General features: G+C 44.4%; 1 protein-coding gene across 11 annotated transcripts in view; it reads left to right on the plus strand.

Moving 5' to 3' along the window:
* The window catches only part of ARHGAP9 (Rho GTPase activating protein 9), a 921,400-nt gene extending 902,950 nt beyond the window's left edge, over nt 1-18,450 (plus strand). For all 11 annotated transcript variants that reach the window (XM_085654614.1, XM_085654612.1, XM_085654615.1 and 8 more), the window contains one exon: nt 15,359-18,450. In XM_085654614.1, coding sequence (XP_085510740.1) covers nt 15,359-15,548 — 190 coding nt within the window. In that variant the 3' untranslated portion in view covers nt 15,549-18,450. The remainder of the gene's footprint in view (nt 1-15,358) is intronic.
* The last annotated feature ends 1,067 nt before the right edge of the window (nt 18,451-19,517 follow it).

Consider the following 19,517-nt stretch of genomic DNA (forward strand, 5'->3'; position numbering starts at 1 on the left):
AGGGTTCTGGGGGAGAGCTGGTGGAGGAGGGTTCTAATAGAGTGCTAGCTATGCCAAACATTTCACGTGAGGAGTTTGTGGCACAATTGATTTTTTCCTCAAAGTCTGAAGCTTGATCTTTTTTTATTTCCACATGGTAGACTCTGATGGTTTCTCTTTATATTTGTTTAGTTGACTCCTCATAATCTTTTCTTGAAAGGCTTTTGCCTTTTTTACATTCATGATTGAGTTTCCGGAGCTTGGCTTGGTGGTATACCCCTGAGCTGATTTATCTTTTGCTCTTCTGGTAAAAGTTTTTTGCGGGATGACTTGATCAAGAGTGGATGTAATCCAAGGTGAAATTTGTATCATTTGCTAATATAGGGTGTAAGCCTACAGTAGGTCTTGAGTCAATGAGAGCTTGTTTCCAGGATGCAATAGGCAGTTTGGAACAGGGGCAGTCTTTCCAGAAAACTGATCTACAATTTGAGGACAGGCAAGGGGTTTCAAGGTTAAGTTGAATCATGAAATGATCTGAACAAATGATCGGTAAAGGGTCTTGAACCATTATCCGTTTATCATTGGAAGAGACAGGGTCAAGTAGATGGCCTTTCTCATGTGTAGGTCCAAAAACCGTTTGAGAAAATTGTATGGGCAAAAGATCCTGTAATAAGTCACCGGCTTTAGTATCAGCCAGCTCTTCCAAATTAAGGTGAAAATCTCACATGAGGGAAAAATTTGCTCTAGTGCTAGCTAGGTTAGCAGTCAATTCACGAAGGGAGTTGAGAGACTTACTACTCGGGCCAGGCAGCCTATGCAGCAAAACTCCTGAGAAGGTAGAGCGAGATAGTGAACAGCAGGCTTTCGCAATCTGGCATTTCTACAGATTCAGTAAAGCAACTGAGCTCATCTTTGAAGATGATCACAATCCCTTCGCCTTTTTTGTTTTTCTGATTTAAACAATGGACATAATAACCAGGATGCAGGGCTTGAACAGGGTGGGGCCCGGATTCAGCATGGAGCCAGGTTTTGGTCAGAAATTCTGCGCCTGCTTTATTGTCCTCTAAGAAGGTGAAGAGTTCTAGCTTATGGCCAGGCAGCGATCTGCAATTAATTGGGTGCATTTGCCACTTAGGTTTCTCTCTAGTACAGGGATTGGCATCAATCACCCCTGGGAGGGGTGAGGCACAATGTTTACAAATTGCTTCACCTTAAGACCAACTTATGTAGTAGAGACAGCTTTCATCAAGAGGCTCATGTGGGGCTAATAGTTGTAGGTGAGAGTAAGTTATTTTACTTACTGGAGATGAACCAGGGTTCCTGGCCCCTGGACCTGTCCGGGTGCAGCTGCATGACCGCACACCAAATGTCATTGTATACACAATCCTCCTGAAAAAGCAGGAGCGCTAACCTTCGTAACGTCTCCTAGCTAAAAAGTGCGGTAAAGGATTTTAAAAGACTTTTTGTTTGGCAGAATAAAAACAACAACCTATGGTTCCCATCTCTTCCTCCCAACTAGCATCTGTGTGATAAAATTCTCCTCAGTTCGGTAGTGTGCAACACTAACGGCTAGTCCGCACCCCGAATGTCATTATATACACAATCCCCCTAAAACAGCTGGAGCGCTAATCTCCATGGTGTCTCCCACCTAAAAAGTGCAACAGTGCAGTAAAAGATTTTAAAAGGCTTTTGTTTCGCATATTAAAAACAACAATCTGTGGTTCCCAGCTCTCCCTCCCAATTAGCAGCTGTGTGATAAATTTCTCCTCAGTTCGGTAGTGCGCGACACTAACGGCGTGTCTGCACACTGGATGTCATTATATAAACAATCCCCCTGTAAAAGCTGGAGCGCAAACCTCCGTCGCGTCACCCAGCTAAGGGGCATATCAGCAACAACCGGCGATAATTATCGCTAAGCGCACTTAGCGCTAGGATAATTATCGCCGGCTAGCGTGGATTTTTATTGCTGAGATAGCGTGCTATTAGCGACGCTTATCTCAAAAGCGATAAAAATTCTAGCGCTAACTGCCTAACGTGAGATTATCGCTGGAAACCCAGCGATAATCTCACAAAATGTGGCGTAAGCTTGTTGATAGGGCCCCACAAACTTAGCCATGATATCCACCTTCCATAGGATATCATGGCTAAGTGAGTCCTGAAGCAGGCGTAAGGAAAGTAGCGATAACGGGTTATCGCTACTTTTCTTGCCGCTATGCTTCATAGCGTGGGGCTTGATGATAGGAGAAATGTCATGTCAGGTCAAGAACGCCCACTTTGCATCTCATTAGAGATGCAAAGCTGGGCGTTAAGAATTTGTGCGCTAATGCAAGGTTTCACGCGTTAGCGTGACGTTGCTAATTAGGCGATAAAATTATCGCCGCTTTTCGGCCGAAAACGGCCGCAAAAGTGGCAATAATTTTCTATCGTCGCCTTGTAAATATGCCCCCAAAAGTGGTAGAATATAGTAAACAAGGTTTGGGCAACGTAAGGGACGAACTTGAGCTGGATAGCTTACAGCAAATAAAGCCAGCAAATAGAAAGCTAGAACATGTGATTTACAAAGAGGTTTTTTATTATTTCTTTTTTTAACATTTCAGTCTGTATTTATCCATATTTATTTTTTGTGCATCTTTTTGGTATTAATCCATATTTATTTTGTGCTTGTGAATAGATGATGTGATAACTCATATATTTTCACATTTATTTAATAGATAAACGGGCAGTCATACATTGATGCCTATCAGGTTTTAGCACACTACACAGCCAGAAAACATAAACCAACATAAAAAATTAGCCTTATAGCACAAATACATATTGCGATATGCAGTAATTTAAGCAATTCTCATCGAGCTTTGTAACTCCCCTTGCTACCAATATGTACAGCTATTGGCCTGAAAGTCATTAATGTCAGCATGAAGTCACTCAAAAGAAGCCAAATTATCTGCATTTATCCACTTTTAAAAATAGATACAGACAGGAAACACATTGTTTTTCAGTAAAAACGGAAAATGGGGGGCCCTAGTTACAAACCACAAAGCCAATGGTAAGCAATGGGCGGAATACATTCCCAGGTCAACTTTCTAAATGTTCCCAAGATGTCTATAGCAAACCAGACAGCCGCGCTGTCTGGTAGGCTGCGGCATGACCACTAAAGACGGTGTTAGCCATCTCCAGACCGTGTTAATTGTTGCAGGATTAGATGACTTGGGCCATATTTGGCCTCTTTTGCATATCCTGGTTCTGCTCTCGGTCAGTGCATTCTGTGATACTTGCTGCAGCCTATTTCTGTCTTGCTGCATATTGCTTCGCTCACCTAGGGACGCCCTCGGCCTATATACAGAACTTCAGATCTGTGTCATCAGGGGATACTGGTGGTGCACGGGGTGGCCTGCTCCACCCACGTCTTTAGCAGAGCGAAGCCTTATATCGATGACTAATGGAAGAAAGCAAGGGCAGCTAGCCCACCCTGGTCTCCTTGTGGGCTCTTGTGGCCCATTTTGTCGATGCACGGAACGTCGCTCACCTTTTCTTGGTTGTGAGCCTGCAACATTTACACGCAATCTTGTGGTCTATAAGGCGCATGGAAACTGCCTACCTGTGGCTCCTCTTCTGAGTGAACTTGCTCCAACCGAGAAGTGACTGGAGAAAAGTCTACTTCTGTGCCTGGCTGACACGCGGAAACAAATGTATCTGAAAGCAGGAGGCTTGAAAACAACTTATCGTCAGCCTCCTTACCAGCTACGGATCCTAGCATGCTCTTTTGTCATGGTCTTTATATCTTTCGAGAACTGAGCACGTGACATTTTTGACAGCCACATCACCACCATGTTGTGCACAGCAGTGCTCGCGCCTTCGTCAAACATACACGTCATACCAGGTTTCTCATCAACGGAAACTAATCAGACTTCAAATGCAGTTCCGTCGCCAAAAATCCCCTAGAAGGATACCACATGGATCCGCCTACAAAAACATTGCCTGCAAAAACATGTTTTGTATTTAACATTGACTACCAAAATGTTGCCCCTATAAATTTCACCCTGTAAAAATGTTCACTACTGCTACCAAACTTTGTCCCCTAAAAATGCCAGGATTAGAGTTGAGACAGTAAATTAACCCAGGCCATAAAATAAGAGTCGATTGACTTTAGCAGATTTTGGAATTAAATATAGGCCGAAATGCGTGTAGGGAGATCTTTATATACGGTTGAGGATATTTTACAGTTTATTTTTTCACATGGTATTGTTCGGTAGAGCACTAAGCAAGATGAGACTGAGCACATTTCCCTTAAAATTTGCCTTTTATGTTGTTTGCAATCCACTTTTAATCAAGAGTGTTAAAGTCACCACGACGCACGAAAATGTATGCTTTGCCACACCAACATTACTTGTACCATGTGCTTTATAGAGATAGCTAGATCCAGTATTCTGGCTCTGAGGCCCTGTATTTGGCCCGAAGTTTCGTAACCTGTGAGTGGTTCTCTTTCGCGCACAAGTAGAGTATGACCATGCAGGAAACCTGATTCAGTGCCTGTGAATGTAGGTGATTGTGCTGTCTCAGGGCTGGCTTCCCCTGGAGTCCAGCGCAGTCCACAGCATCTGACCTCTGTGTTACGAGTACCTTCCTGTCTGCGAGCCACCCTCACCATGCTATGAACCCGCTGCCATGGCATGTGAAGTCATCCCCTGCAGCGGGCGGTGGCCGCCTGCACAGAGGCGATGAATAATTTCCACGTCCTAGGCCACAAACCCCCAGCCCACCACCGGACCTGCCCACCCTCGGTCTTTACCGGAAGGCAGTCGTTATGTCTTCCGATACGTTTTCCGGGCCCCTCCTTCTGGCTTGCCCCTTGGAGGTGGTGGGTTTAGTGCTTGAGAATAAAGGCCGTCTACAGGACCCTCTAAGGTGGTTACACTCGCGTGCATGAAGGTGCAGAGGTGACCACGGGCTGCACCTATGGCACATTTAGCCGGCCACACAGGGCTGCCACTCTGACATTTGGTGGCACGTTTCCTGAGCACTTAACTTGAAGGGCTCAAGTACGACTGTGTGAACTCCGGGTCAGCCGATTTGTAAGAGGATCTGTATTGCAGGGACCACTATTCTTTAGAAATACGATATTGCAAGTTACCTGTCCAGCCGTGACTGAGGATAGAGCCAAGCCATCCCTCGTTTGGAGCACCGATTTCAGAGAGATCATAGTAAATTAGTTTGAGTTCCTAATTCGTCAATTAGAGAATGAACTCATGCTTTTTGATGTTTATTCTTTAACATTTCCTTGAGTCTTTGAATAACTGTAACCGTTCCAGATGATTTGGGGTTGCTAGCTCTTTTCCACAGGAAATGTAAAGTCGATGTTTTCATGGTTTTCGTGCGGCTGCAATTCCGATGCCGATCAACCTGATGTTTATTTTCGCACAGAAGTTGTTTGAATTATATGAATGATATTGTGACTAATCACAGTGTATGCTCTGCTCTCACTTGTATCGTAAATTTATGCAGATAGTTGGGGGCATATTATCAAGCCAGGCGATAAAATTATCGCCGCTTTAGCGGCAGAAAACTGCCGCCAAAACGGCGATAATGGGCTTGATAATATGCTCCATGGAATTCCAATTGAAGCCCAGCTTAGATGTCCTTCACATCTAACATGGGCTTCAATTGGAATTCCATAGAGCATATTATCAAGCCCATTATCGCCGTTTTGGCGGCAGTTTTCTGCCGCTAAAGCGGCGATAATTTTATCGCCTGGCTTGATAATATGCCCCTTGGTGTTCTTCATTCAGATCGCCAGATCACTTAGCACCGCTGGGCGGCTGCTTGTGTCACCACAGCACACTTGGGGGCATATCAGCAACAACCGGCGATAATTATCGCTAAGCGCACTTAGCGCTAGGATAATTATCGCGGGCTAGCGTGGATTTTTATTGCTGAGATAGCGTGCTATCAGCAACGCTTATCTCAAAAGCGATAAAAATCCTCACGCTAACTGCCTAACGTGAGATTATCGCTGGAAACCCAGCGATAATCTCACGTAGTGTGGCGTTAGCTTGCTGATAGGGACTCACAAATTTAGCCATGATATCCACCTTCCATAGGATATCATGGCTAAGTCAGTCCTGAAGCAGGCGTAAGGAAAGTAGCGATAACAGGGGTTATCGCTACTTTTCTTGCCGCTATGCTTCATAGCGTGGGACTTGATGGTAGGAGAAATGTCGCTTAGCGACATTTCTCCTGTCATGTCAGGTCAGGAACGCCTACTTTGCATCGCATTAGAGATGCAAAGCTGGGCGTTAGGAATTCCTACGCTAACGCAAGTTTTCACGCGTTAGCTTGCTAATTAGGCGATAAAATTATCGCCACTTTTCGGACGAAAACGGCCGCAAAAGCGGTGATAATTTTATCACCTCGCCTTGCTGATATGCCCCTTAATTGGAAACGTGGGTACATCCATGATGCACGACTTCCACTTTATGAATTCAGCCAGTGGAACTAGTCATCCTTCCCAGTGTCCCAATGATCCTGCTGTGCACACCACTCTCTCGCCTCCATCCTTGCATTGGGCTAGGTGCCGTTATGGGGGTGGCATCACAATACGTTTTCCAAGGACAGAGGCCTGCAGTCCCAAGTAAGCCTCTATACACCTCAGCACCTCGATGCCTAGCGAATAGTACAGCCATGGTCTTGCATGAATATCAATCACAATGTTTGTACATTTAAGAGAGGTTTTGGGCTAGTATCGGAGTCCAGGAGATGTGAAATAGAATAAAGAGATTCCCTGCTGCTAATAGAGACATCTCTACAAGAGGTGCCTGTAAGGAATGCCTCTTTCGTGTAAGAAAATGCCTATTTTTGTATGGCCACCCCCAAGTTTTTTGACAGATTCTGCTGGTTTTTTGACTCTGTGAGAGTGCACTGAGGCCTACTAACCAGACCTCGGTGCCAGTGCTCTGACCCTAAAGTGTATTTTGAATTGGCTATACCCAACTGGAAATGGCTAATTTACCTGTAAGTCCCTAGTAAATGGTACCCTGGCACCCAGGGCATGTAAGTTAGAGGGGTACCCCATGGCTTGCAGCACTGATTGTGCCACCCTGGAGGTCCTCCAAGTAAAACAAGTCCCCCAGTCCGCCACTGCAGACTTGTAGAGCAGTCGTACCCCAACTTCCCTGGACATGTGTGTAAGTCACTTGTCTGGTGAGCCTACCGAGCCCTAAAGGCAGGGTGTGACACATGTACTTTACATGTCCTGATAGTAAAATCCACAAAACTGCTGTTTTTACTGTGGAAAGACTTGGTTGCCCAATTAGCAAGTACAGGGTTACATGCTGACCCTCTCAACTGCCATAAATCCTGAATGGTGCAATCAAAGTGGGCACTCCAAGGTATCAAATAACTCTTTACATCTGAAAGAAACACGTTAGTTAGATTCCTCACCTTAGAATATTCCCAGGCGTCAGGCTGGATCCGGAAAGATTTTTCGTCAGCAATACCCTTGCGCGTCGTTAGGCGTCGTCTGCGGCTCCGCGTCCGTCGTCGTGATCGCCGGGATGACGGCGTCGGAGTACTTAGACGCTGCCCTCGCACGCTGACGTCAGTTCTTCTTTTTTCCGCGCCAGTAAGTGCCGATCCGGGAAGAGCATACCCTTTTAGTCATTTTTTGACTAAACTTTTTTGAACTCTTTTGGTTCCATTCTTCGTCGACCTCGACTCTGGTGCCGATAGGGATGCCTGGCTTCAAAGCTTGTGACACCTGTCACCGACTGATGTCGGTCACAGATCACCACCGCTGGTGCCTCTATTGCCTTGGGGCTGACCACGATGCCGAGTTGTGCCTCGACTGCCGGGCCTTGACGTCGAAGGCTAGGCGGGAGCGGTCCCGCAAGCTGCTCGAGTTCCGGCAGTCGGCTCCGCGCCGCTCAAGGTCCCAGTCAAGGAGGAGGTCGAGGGACCGGTCGCGGAGCCGCAGCCATCACCGCTCGTCGGGGTCGAAGTCTTCGCGATCCGGTAAGTCGAAGCATAGCAAGAAGTCGAAGAGGTGACATCGCTTTTCGGACTCCCCTCACCGGTCGCGCGACTCAGCTGAGGGTTCGGGTGGCACCACCCGTGCGGCTCTGTCAGAGCCGCAGGAGTCCCATCCGGTCCCTGGGTCTGACGCGACTCCGGCGGAGGTCAGGAACTTCCTCGCGGCCATGAGGAACCTGGCTCCGCCGTCGACGCCTGCCGGCGCGCCTTCGGACCCCACAGGCTCGACTGGCAGGCCTAGCGAGCTGGCGGCTCCGGCCCCCGGGGGATCCAGGCCTGGATCCCAGTCAGCACTGGTCGACCTCACGACCCCTCCGCCGGCGCCAACTCCTCCGGTGCCGCCCCTGCCGCATCCGACGCCGATGGGTGACAGATTCATCTTCCGTCCGGCTCCGATCCTTCCACCTGTATACCAGGAATCGGATGACGGTGACAAAGGACATTTGTCAGGCAGCAACGTGGGCCTCGCTGCACACATTTGCCAAACACTATTGCCTGGACAGCCAAGTCCGGAGAGACGGCTTCTTTGGCCGTTCTGTTCTCCAGGACTATCTGGTGTGATCTTGGTTCGCAGGCCCACCACCGGGGTTGGTATCGCTGGGGTATCTATTCTAAGGTGAGGAAACTAACTAACGTGTTTCTTTCAGATGAACAAGTTACTTACCTTTGGTAACGATATATCTGTAAGAAACATTTGTTAGTTAGATTCCTCACTGACCCACCCATCCTCCCCGTTCTGCGAACCGATATCTAGGTTTGAGGGCATCCATTTCAGGGCCCTAGAATTTTTTGCCATCAGTGTCGGTCTCTTGCATGGCTCTGCGTTCCTGGCGCGGAAAGCTATGTACAAGAACTGACGTCAGCGCGCGAGGGCGGCGTCTAAGTACTCCGACGACGTCATCCCGGCGATCACGACACCGACGACGGACGCAAACTTACGAAGGTAAGTAACTTGTTCATTAAGCCCAACTTTTATCTCAAATTGAAATTAATGTAACTTCTTGCAGTGTCCAACTTTAGCAAATAAGCCACTTTGTTGTCTTTAAAGCTCCTGTGCCTTCCCAGGCACACATGGAGCCTGCCCCACGAGACAGCTTCCTACCCTCCTGGAGAGAGTTGCTAATGACTCCCAGGAAGAAGATCACCTCCCTCCAGCAGGACGCCACTTGAGTTTTAGCTCCAAAAGGCAGGATTCAAAGGTGAAGCCGCCATTGAAGGGCAGATGTGTAGCACAAGTGGGAGGGCTGCTCCATTGTTGAGGTAGATAGGCTGGCACAGGAGGCAGAGAGGGAAAACCAGTTGCCAAACCGATTGCCCCAGGGGCTTGTAGCTCTGAGTTAGCCAGACCCCAGGGGTGAAGTCTGTACACCAGGAGAGAGGTCTCGCCATGGGAGAGGGCAGAATGGTGCATCATGGGATAGCCAGATGCCACACACCACAGGAAGTGGTCATCAGGTGGGATGAACCTGGTAGCCCATTGGCTACCAACCACATCCTACCCTGAAGGCACTTTCCGAGCATAAAGAGGGCACCCATGGCACCCAGAGCTCAGATCTCGAATGACTTAAAAGAAGGACCGAAGAAGGACTGCCCTGCAGCACTGAGAGACCATCAAAGAGAGGCTGCACAGCCGAAGACTGCAACTGCTGCCCTTGGTGGCTTGTGCAGAGAGGGACTGGGCCTGCCATATCGTGCTCAAAGAAAGAGTTGTCACCACAGCCCAGTCAAGGTACTCCAAGAGCCATCTGACTAGCCTTCTGTTCACAGTACTGGGAAACAACAGCTGAAAAAGGAGGAAGCCTTCTGGGGGGAGTTGGTAGCCCAAAGTCTTCAAGCTACTGCCAGCGCTGCCATGCAGCACCGAGGACCAAGCCTCGACGCACAGAGATATACCCGAGTTTGCTGAGCCTGGGACAGCTGTCGGAGAGTTGCAGGGGCCCTCAAAAGGAGAGTTATTGACTCAGGAAGGATTGGCCTGTGATCGTGACAGCGGGCAACTGGTAGTCCAGTGGCGACTTGGCTTCAACCAGAACAGAGATGACTTCATAGGAAGTCAACCCTGCAAAAAGGACCCCCTCACCATTTTTGTGAACCGAGGAATCCCTACTGGAAAACCCCCATTGACCTCGTCACATCCACAGCATCCTTAGAGCATCTTCAGCATCCTTCATCCCTTGCATCAGGACTGCTCCATAGGAATCCATTGCAACACAGATAAAGTGCCTGGAACTGCTGAAGAATTTCTTCTTCTGTGAAGGTAACTGTTATTGAGGACCTTGCTGGTCCCCCTGACTAGCACCCTGCCGGAGATGGTTTCCCTAAGTACTTCTAAACAACCGCATTGACACTTACCTATGTTTTCCTTGAAAAAGTTTGTGACCAATTTGTTGACTTTGCCAAGGCTTGTTCATGGTTGAGTGAAATTGCATTTATTTATTTTTGGTTATATAATATGTATCACCTGAACCCTCTGGTGGATCTTTTGTGTAAGCTTTGCTGCTCAGTGCCACATCTGTCCAGGATTGAGCTGAGGGTTTGACAGATGAAACCCAGCAGTCCCAATGGCGTTAGTAAGTGCATTACATGGTGAGGCTGCACTACCACACTTTATAATACACCACATTTGCGCACAGTGTCCTCTCGATCCCATGTCTTGTAAAGCTGCAATGAGAAGTCCATAACCTGTGAAGATACAGCCAAAGGTGAAGTGATTGCTGTCACTCCATCGACTGTTATAAACAAAAAGTAACAGATTTATAGAACAGAAGATTCTGTTATTTATTTATTTGTTTGTCTTTTAAACATGCATTGATTAAAAGTTGCTCTGGGTCACAGGTGACCAGCAAAGATCCACAATTGCCTTTTTCATGCCATATTTTTGGAATGTCTGTAATCAAAGAGAGGGAGTAGGAAGTTTATCAGTAGGTACACTCCCCTTCACAACTAATTAATCCACATCATCAAAGAGAGTGACCTCACTATAGCCTTTATTGGTGCCTCTTACTGCCTACCACAGGAGATCCCGCTTGTGTGTTTTTAGAATGACTCTCGCCCACTACGGTTATCAGTGGAATGCTTCATCATCGAGTCCTCACCCTGATATAGAGTCTGGGTGGGCTCAACCTTGACAATCAAGGGAGCTCTTTGTGTGTTATTATAGGGGGATATAAATATAACATTGTATAAATGTGTCATTACAGTGCTAAAGTTTATTTCTGGGATGATTTGGCAATGTAAGAAAACAGGGTTTTGATTTGATAGGGTATGCAATGTACTCCAACATTATTACGGGAAGCCACTGTCTGTGTTGGAGTGGATCTTTTCAGGATATCCACGTGAGATACATTTAGAATCAACAAATCTAAACAGAATTCGTTCACATGGTGTATATCGCAATCTGACAGAGATACGCCACTCTTACAGCTCCTAGCAGATGGCAAAGAGTAGGCACATATTTAGGGCCGGACATGTCCATAGGCCTGCCTATAGAGATGTGTTTTCACAACACTTTCCAAAGACTGGCTCAATGCAAAGTTCAGAGAAATGGAAGAACGTGAGAGTGAAATAACCTTCGGTCAAAATATGTGTATCACATAAAGAGGACAGATAGGGAGTTTTGACATCTGACATGAACCATCTGCTCGGTTGATACACGAACCAGTTTGTTCAATAGAGAGTCAGCTGCACAGCCTTGGAGAACTTTGTGAATGAAACACAATGTGTTACCCTTGTCCTTTTTGGACCATCGGCCAGTGGTGGACAGTGAAGCAGGAGTGATGTGGTCTTACTTGGTTTCAGACCTAAAATGAGGTGGACTGTATAATTACACACACCTTTTGAATCTAGCCAACAGTTTTGGTGAGGAGTTTCCTAGAGATGTACATAATTAAACGATTGAATTAGCTAAATGCTGATGGGGCTAGTACTTATGTGATGTCGAGGGAAACCTTCAGAAACAGTTAAAAAAAAATTTGAGTTTTCAGAACTGTTTGTTTTTTAGATGGGAGAACTTCAATAGTCAGTGTAGAAATGTCTATGAGTGTTGACCACAGATGTTGGAGGTACAAAATGGCAGGCTGCCTTTGCCTAGAATGATACTGAAATGATGAGAAAGTGCGTGAGTGCTGATTAAGAACTTAATGCAAACTGGGAAGATATGCTCAGAATAAAACTACGAGAACCTCATAGTACTGGAATTTAATCAATTTATGAAGGCCAGGCTTAGTGGACCATTTGCAGTTGCAAGCTATAGAGTTTGTACAGTCTAATTAATAAGTTAATAACAAGTTATAAGAATGATAAAAAGTAATAAGAAATTTACTTTAGATTGCAAAGCGAAAACAGAGTCCTTAATCTGAACAAATACTCTTAGAAAATTAAGGCATCCGAAATTGCCATTGAAGAAGACACCTATAAGGAAGATAGTGAGCGACTGTAGCAGAAGTGACAGTATACTACGGAGTGTGCATGCATTTACTATTGTTACTTACTTATATGTGCGATTACAGTTCAACATCAGAAGCAACTCTCGGGTTATGCAACAGGCTTGATGGCAATGCCATGGAGCTCATTGTGGAACGGCAGGCAGACTTGAGGTCGATGGGCGCAGTACATCCATTTTGTAGGCTTTAAGCCTTACTGTTATATTGCATTGTTTTAACATCGGCGGGCATTAGGAATGGTAAACAGCTGTTTTTGAAAAAAAATGGGAAGGGTATCACCCAATGTGGATCGTGGAGTGGCGTAAGCGCAGACACAGTCAGTGCTTAATTTGAGCCAGTGGTTGCAGATGGGGTCCGGTGGCACACATTTTTGGGGATCGGCACTTATTTTCCTCAACAGACCTTGAACCAAAGCAGGAGAGAGAAAACTCAAAAGGAGGAAAGATGGAGGAAAAGTAAGACGATCAAACAGTGACAAAGCGAGAAAGCAGGGATGAAAAAGAACTTGCAGGAGTGTGATAACGAGACAGGGAGTGTCTGGTAATGGAATAAAGAGGCATGAGGTGGAATCAAGGCTACCTAGCCCCTTGGTATTTGGCACTCCGACCTTTGATAATTCCGGATGCAGTCTTCTGAACAAAGCTTTGGTCCGTGGTACTTATTCTTTTGTAGATTACTTACTGAACACAAGTGACTTTTCATCAGAAAGCATCTACTTGAGCTTCCCTAGAATTGCAAAACACAATTTCTTCGTACAAATCTGTTTCTTTTAAATTCTTGTGAAATTTTTATGAGTATGAAACATATGCAGCCTCCGTGGTCCATTAGTTGGGCGGGCAAGCTAATGAAGTGTATGTGACAGCAGCAACGGTTTCCTTCTCTAAGAGTGGGGGTAAAGGACTCTTGAGGTAACGCTGATAACAGTAAGCTAAAAGCAAAAGCAGCACAGAGGGGCTAGACATACAGCATTGTGCTGTAACAATAGAAAAGGGAGCGGATGTGAAAAATGTGCACCTCAACCTGAGCACTTGATGGAAGGCACTGTTGTGTGTTTAACCGAGTCTTAAATGGCTTACTCCGGTATCCCTCAAGCTCTGTACTATTTCAGCTCTCTGAGCAGGGGATCCTCCTCTTTCCACATGGCTTCACCTGTTGGCCTGGGGTGCCTTAGCCTGGCAGATGCTTGAGCTAGTGGGAGCTGCCTGTATGGTGTTCATTAAAAAACAACAAATCCTCCATAAGGTGTTCTACATGACAGCATAGCTTATGGACTTAATTGCACTCCTAGGCTCGATTTTAGAGAGGGGGGGGGGGGGGGGGGTTGAATTTGCAAAAATGTTCCATTAAATTAACCGTTTTTGTCCGTTCCACTTTTTAAAAACATTTCTTAAGTATGAGCAAAACAAAAAAAACCTGTTCAAATCAGCTGTTGCCGATAAGACAGTGACTATTTCTTTACATTTTCGTGGGCAAACATTAACTAAGAGAGCCCACATTCGGGTCATTTTACCTGTATGAAATAGGAAGTTCGCCCCTTTAAAATGGCCGCCTCCTCTCGCGAGAGTTAGTTGAAACTCACGTGCGGGAGGGATTTCAATCTTTTCTCGGCTGCCTCGTCAATTTCAGTTTCGCGCTGCTCTTACTTGCGTTAGGGGTGGGCTCCCGCAACAATGTTCTTTTCTCTACTGGCACTTTGGACCAGGGTGGGCTCCTGGCTCCGACTTTACTTCCGCGACCGGGTGGGCTCCGACAGTCGCCGTGACACATGGATTTCGAACCCATCCTCGTCGCCAGTTGTCGCGTCGCTTCCGCAGCAAGAATCACCACCACACCACGTAAGTTGTCACTTCTTTATTATATCATCTGCAGCCAGCATGTTGCACTTCCTGCCTCGTCTCCTGCTTCCTGTGCTCTGCCCCCACGCTTCCCTGACCGGAACTGGTGTCCGGTGACCTGACCTGCCCTCTGCCCTCCTCCGAGGTCCTAGTGTCCCAGTGCCCCATCTCTCAGGACACTACATCCCCCAATGAGAAATGCTCATTTATGAATGTAAGGAGGATACCTACTCAAATTAAGGAAGCATCTTAAGGCCTGACTTTTTCCCAGTAGACACTTCCACTGATAGGTATGTTTGGGTATCATATATTTTAAGCTTGGTGACTTGGAAAATGACAGTGGTCTAGGAAACCTAGATAAAAACAAAATAACATTTCTGTCCAACATACTTCCATCTGTGCACCCAGGATCTGGAACAACTTCCCCGTATCCATCAGGGCTACCCCAGTGCCACTCCAATTTAGAAAAGAGTTGAAGACGCACCTCTTTAAAGAACTTAAAGAACATCATATCACAAAGCATTCACAGTAGAGAAAGTTACCTCTGCTATCACTCGTTGACTTTATGCTTGTCTTTGACCCTATTAAGAACTCAGTCGCCTTTTGGCTAGGTTTGTGCTATAAAAATACCACAAACATACATACATACTTTCATGATACAATCCTGAAAAAACACAGTGAAAACGAAGTTGTCTCCCTGTGCTCATTAATTTGTTGGTCTCTTGGCTTCAGCCACCACTACTTGAGAGTTAATTTCAAGTCATGTCACAAGACTGTTTTTTGACAGTCTGAGAACTGGGAAACCTGGAAATACTGAGCTTGATGTCTGCAAGTCTGTATTGGAGCTCTTAGGGAAGATTTAGTTAGATTAAATCAGTTTACTAGAGCCTGTTGGCCAGGGGGCCTACTACCGTTATGCTGTGCTTGACTTTCTAATTCAACTTTGTTGGTCTGCTATGTTTATACTAGCTTCTGCTGCCTTTTTTGGACCAAGAAGGGAAAGATCCTGCATGCTTTTGATAAATCCTATCTCCCTTTAATGTGTGTGTGCTTTTCTCCCTGTATTCTATTTCCACACAGAATATTGGAACACTCAGAAACGAACCGCATGACTACTCAGAACATTGGAATTGTCTTCGGGCCTACGCTCATGCGGCCGGAGAAGGAACTCTTTTCCAACATCGCTGTGAACATGGTCTATCAGAACCAGGTGGTGGAGCTGCTCCTCACTGCTTTCGACAGCATCTTTCTGGCAGCACCCGGAGAATAGTCTTGGAGGGCCGAACTGAGCGCTGAAATATCTGAACATTTGGCTGTCACTCCACCCCGGCTTTAAGTTATTGTAGAGAGAAGGACTCATTGAATTTGTGTTGTGCTGCTTCTGTACATAGGGGATGGACGGTAGGAGAAGCTCTTCATTAGAAGAGATGCTCCATTCAAAAGTTGAAATATATAAATGCCAGGTATTGGTGGATTAGAAGATCGAGATCTCCCACCTGCGATGTTTGAAAAACAGGATCATTTTGGAGCAACAGAGTTGATCATCTACAAATTGGAAACCAATAAAATAGTAAATCTTTCTTTCTGAGAAGGCGTAGGCTGGCATTGAAATAAAGTGGGACCGTTCGGTTGCGTAGGTTGATTGTGAGAAACCAAGACTGGGGCAAAGTAAGTTAATAACAGGATTCAGGAAGATAGCAAACTAAAGGCAACTCAGTCTTCCATGTTCACCTTTTTAATAGTTTAGGTATCCGGCTCTAGCTTGACCAGGTGTCTTTTTTGTTTTAAGGATCCATACTATATCATTTTTCATTTCAGTCCAGTTTTCAGAAACCCAAACTGAGTGACTTAGTTGGCCAGTATTTCCATATCATTATCAACTACTTGTAAAGATAAACTTGTGAGTGGGCTAAGGGCTATGCCTTGTCCAAGCCCAGTCTAGCCACGTATCTAACGTGCTGCTTGAAACAAACAGTAAAGAAGACATTTTGAGGGTCTGTAGAGTTTGGTGACGTCAGATAAGGCTTCCCTACATAGACTTACATAGAGGAGAAATGTTGATCACAGCACATCTTCACACTTATGCGCTTGTAGGGCAGTATTGATAGAGACCTCGTACGTCCTATCCGTTTCACACTGCTGTATATTCATCGGGATTGCTCAGTGTATGAGCCATGCTCATGCTAGCTTCAGTGCTGACATTTGGTTGTAAACCTGAACATGTGATGGAAGAGCGGCCACTGTAAGTTTACCTGAGTGCTAAATGTCTCACTCCCGCATTACAGCGTTCTGAGCAGGAGCATCGTCCTCTGCCGTTCCAGCAGGCTTCATGTGTTGGTCTAAAATGCCTTTACCTGAACGATGCTTGAGATGATGAGATCTGTCAGTTTAGTGCTACTAATGATCTTCCTTGAAAAATAATAAACCCTCCAGCAAAGTATCCTCCTTACAGCATACATTGTAGTATAACTCCTACCCCAAGGCTGGACTTGGAAAAAAACACTTTTAGTTTTTTAAATTTCTAAAAATGTTCCAGCAAATAAAGTTTTTTTTCTTACACTATTTAAATTCTTTTACATATGAGTAAAACAACATAAAACACTTTAAATCAGCAGTTTCCAGAGAAAAGGATAACTGTTTCTTTACGTATACATTCTAAGCTGAGTTGGGAACACATTATTTTGGAGAGTGCATACTTGGAGCCATTTACCTGCCGTTTGTTATATGTAGCAGATAGTTAACTTTTAGCAAGGGGTTGGTCGGTAATGAGTATTTGGAGGATGTTCTCACTGGTGAACATATGTTACAGGTAAGTAACGTTTCCTTCTCCAGTGAGAGTTCCTCCCCAGAAATCCAACATTTAGAATAGGCTCTAAGGCAGTATGCCATCCTGAAGTCGGATGGAAATGAGAGAATACCTAACTAAGCAGATTTCATGGAGACACCTGGCCCACTTGGGAATCAAACTTTGCATCTGAATCCAAACAGTATTGAGAACAGGATGTATTAATAGACCTCCAAGTTGGTGCTTTAAAAATAACTTCCACGGGAACATTATAAAACCAAGTGCTGCTGTAGAGACATTTCCCATGGTCAAAAGGGATTCCAGAGTGCCTATAGAGTCTTAGTCACATTTTGGTATGCAACTTAAGATATTCAGCAATCCTTCAAAATCTAAATTGTTGACTGGTTTGGTTAGTTTCCCATGTGTGTAATAGACTAGCAGCTTGGAAGACTGCCTTGCATTATTTGTCCATTCCCATTAATAATTCCAATGGGATTTTCACCTCCAGAGTTTGAATAGCGTATTCAGTTCAGATAGAAGGATTTTGAGAAAAAATCCAGAACGTCAAAAAACCTGCTCATATGTAAATCTGAGACTACATCAGGCAATAATTAACGACCACTATGTCTCTATAAAGGTTGTGAAAGAATAGTAATTGGCATAACCTGCTAGTAGAAAAATGAAATGCAATCATAAAAGCCAGTTTCTAGGTTATGATTTTAAGGGTGCATTTTTCGCTGGCTCAATAGGAAACCTCTTCAATTTTGAATTGGGCTATATTCTGCAAAGTGGGTGTTTTCTTTTTGAAAACCCTCACAAAATCATGACCATGAGGAATCTTGAAATGTGTATTGGAGAGGGATATTTCTGGTTTGCTGTTACTCGAATGAATCCACATTAGAGGCTCGATATTGCTAGATGAAACAGATATGGCATTTAGCCCTATTTCTGACTCCATCACTAAGGCGAAACATTGTTTTATTTGATTACAAATGTTTAAAAATATAAAGTGCAGGGGCTTGCAAGGTCCTACCTGGTGGTCAGGAATTATTCTAAAGGTTATCAATTGCTTGCTGGAGAACTGTTGTTCCAAGTGATGTGATTAACTGCAGGAAAGCACGTTCTATAAAGGTCTCCATGAGTACCATAGATGTTAGTCTTGTATGCATGCACCCTTCCCAAGATGACAAGGAGCTTTTGCCACTTTTACCCTGGCTCTCCTAGTCAGGTGTCATATGGTATTATAACTCGACACTTGTTGCACTGTCGATCGCTTGCTACTTGGATGTTGGTGCTCTGAATGAGTATATATTTTAAAGGAACAACGGTTCCTCCAAAAAACAAGATTAATCTGAAATTAAATCAATGAATTTACTACTGTCACAAATGTTCAAAATCTCAGTTTCTTTTTCATAGACAATATTTTAATTTGAAAGATAATAAACTAGTGGGTAGTGCTAAAGAAAATATTTTAACTTATTTATTACTCAGGCAGTTGTTTTCAAATGTCACTTATATGTAATATTTCATATGTGTCACAATACACAAAACACAAACCAGACCAATCACAGTATATATACAGTCAGGGGTCAGTATGTGCTGTCGACAATGTGTTAATCCTCTTACAATGCTAGGATCATCAGCAGGACATAACAATTTAAAATATCTGAGACAACTTATATGTGTGCAAGGACATAATCAAAAGGAAAGCAATGAAAAAAATAGGAAAAAGAAAATAAAGCATAAAATAATTACTCAATCTCAAACATTGGAGGCTAAATTAGAGTACAATAGTGACATAACAAGTAACCCAGCAAGTGTTCCTCTTTATAAGGGGTCTGTGCTATCAGTCAGTCAGAAATAACTTTATTTCGCCTACAAAACAATGGCATAAAAAGTATCTTACAAACACATGTACATAGATAGATAAAAACTATTATTTAAATTTAGAGTACCATGTATTAAAACATAATTAATGAACATAAGCTAAAAGGAAAACATTAGTTCATAAGTATACACACAAATATTGCCCAGCCCAACATCTTCAATTGCATTTTAAATATCGAAATTACAATTTGATCTCCTTTTGCTCAGAGCAGATAAAAAGAACGAGGCCAAAGAGAAACATGTAAAGGGATCAGACAGTAACTGAAGATAATATAAGGCTACACAACATTGTTTAAAATTCATTTTACAGATAAGGGGGACAATGAATCTTTTCCTTCATCACTATAAAATGTACAAAAGAATGAAAAATTAAGATCGTTCTGAGTAGATCGCTTGGCGCAAGGGCAAAATGGGAGTGCAGTAATCGCATAGGTTTTGGGCGGATGGCCTAACATGAGGTAGATATAATTTAAACTAAATCTCTTTAAAACGTATCGGTTGTAGATTCGTAACGAACGATAGATAAATGCAGTTCGCATTATTTACATATATACTTGGAGGAGCGTA

Source organism: Triturus cristatus, chromosome 4_1, assembly GCF_964204655.1.
Source record: "Triturus cristatus chromosome 4_1, aTriCri1.1, whole genome shotgun sequence".
In the NCBI taxonomy this organism is placed as follows: domain Eukaryota; kingdom Metazoa; phylum Chordata; class Amphibia; order Caudata; family Salamandridae; genus Triturus; species Triturus cristatus.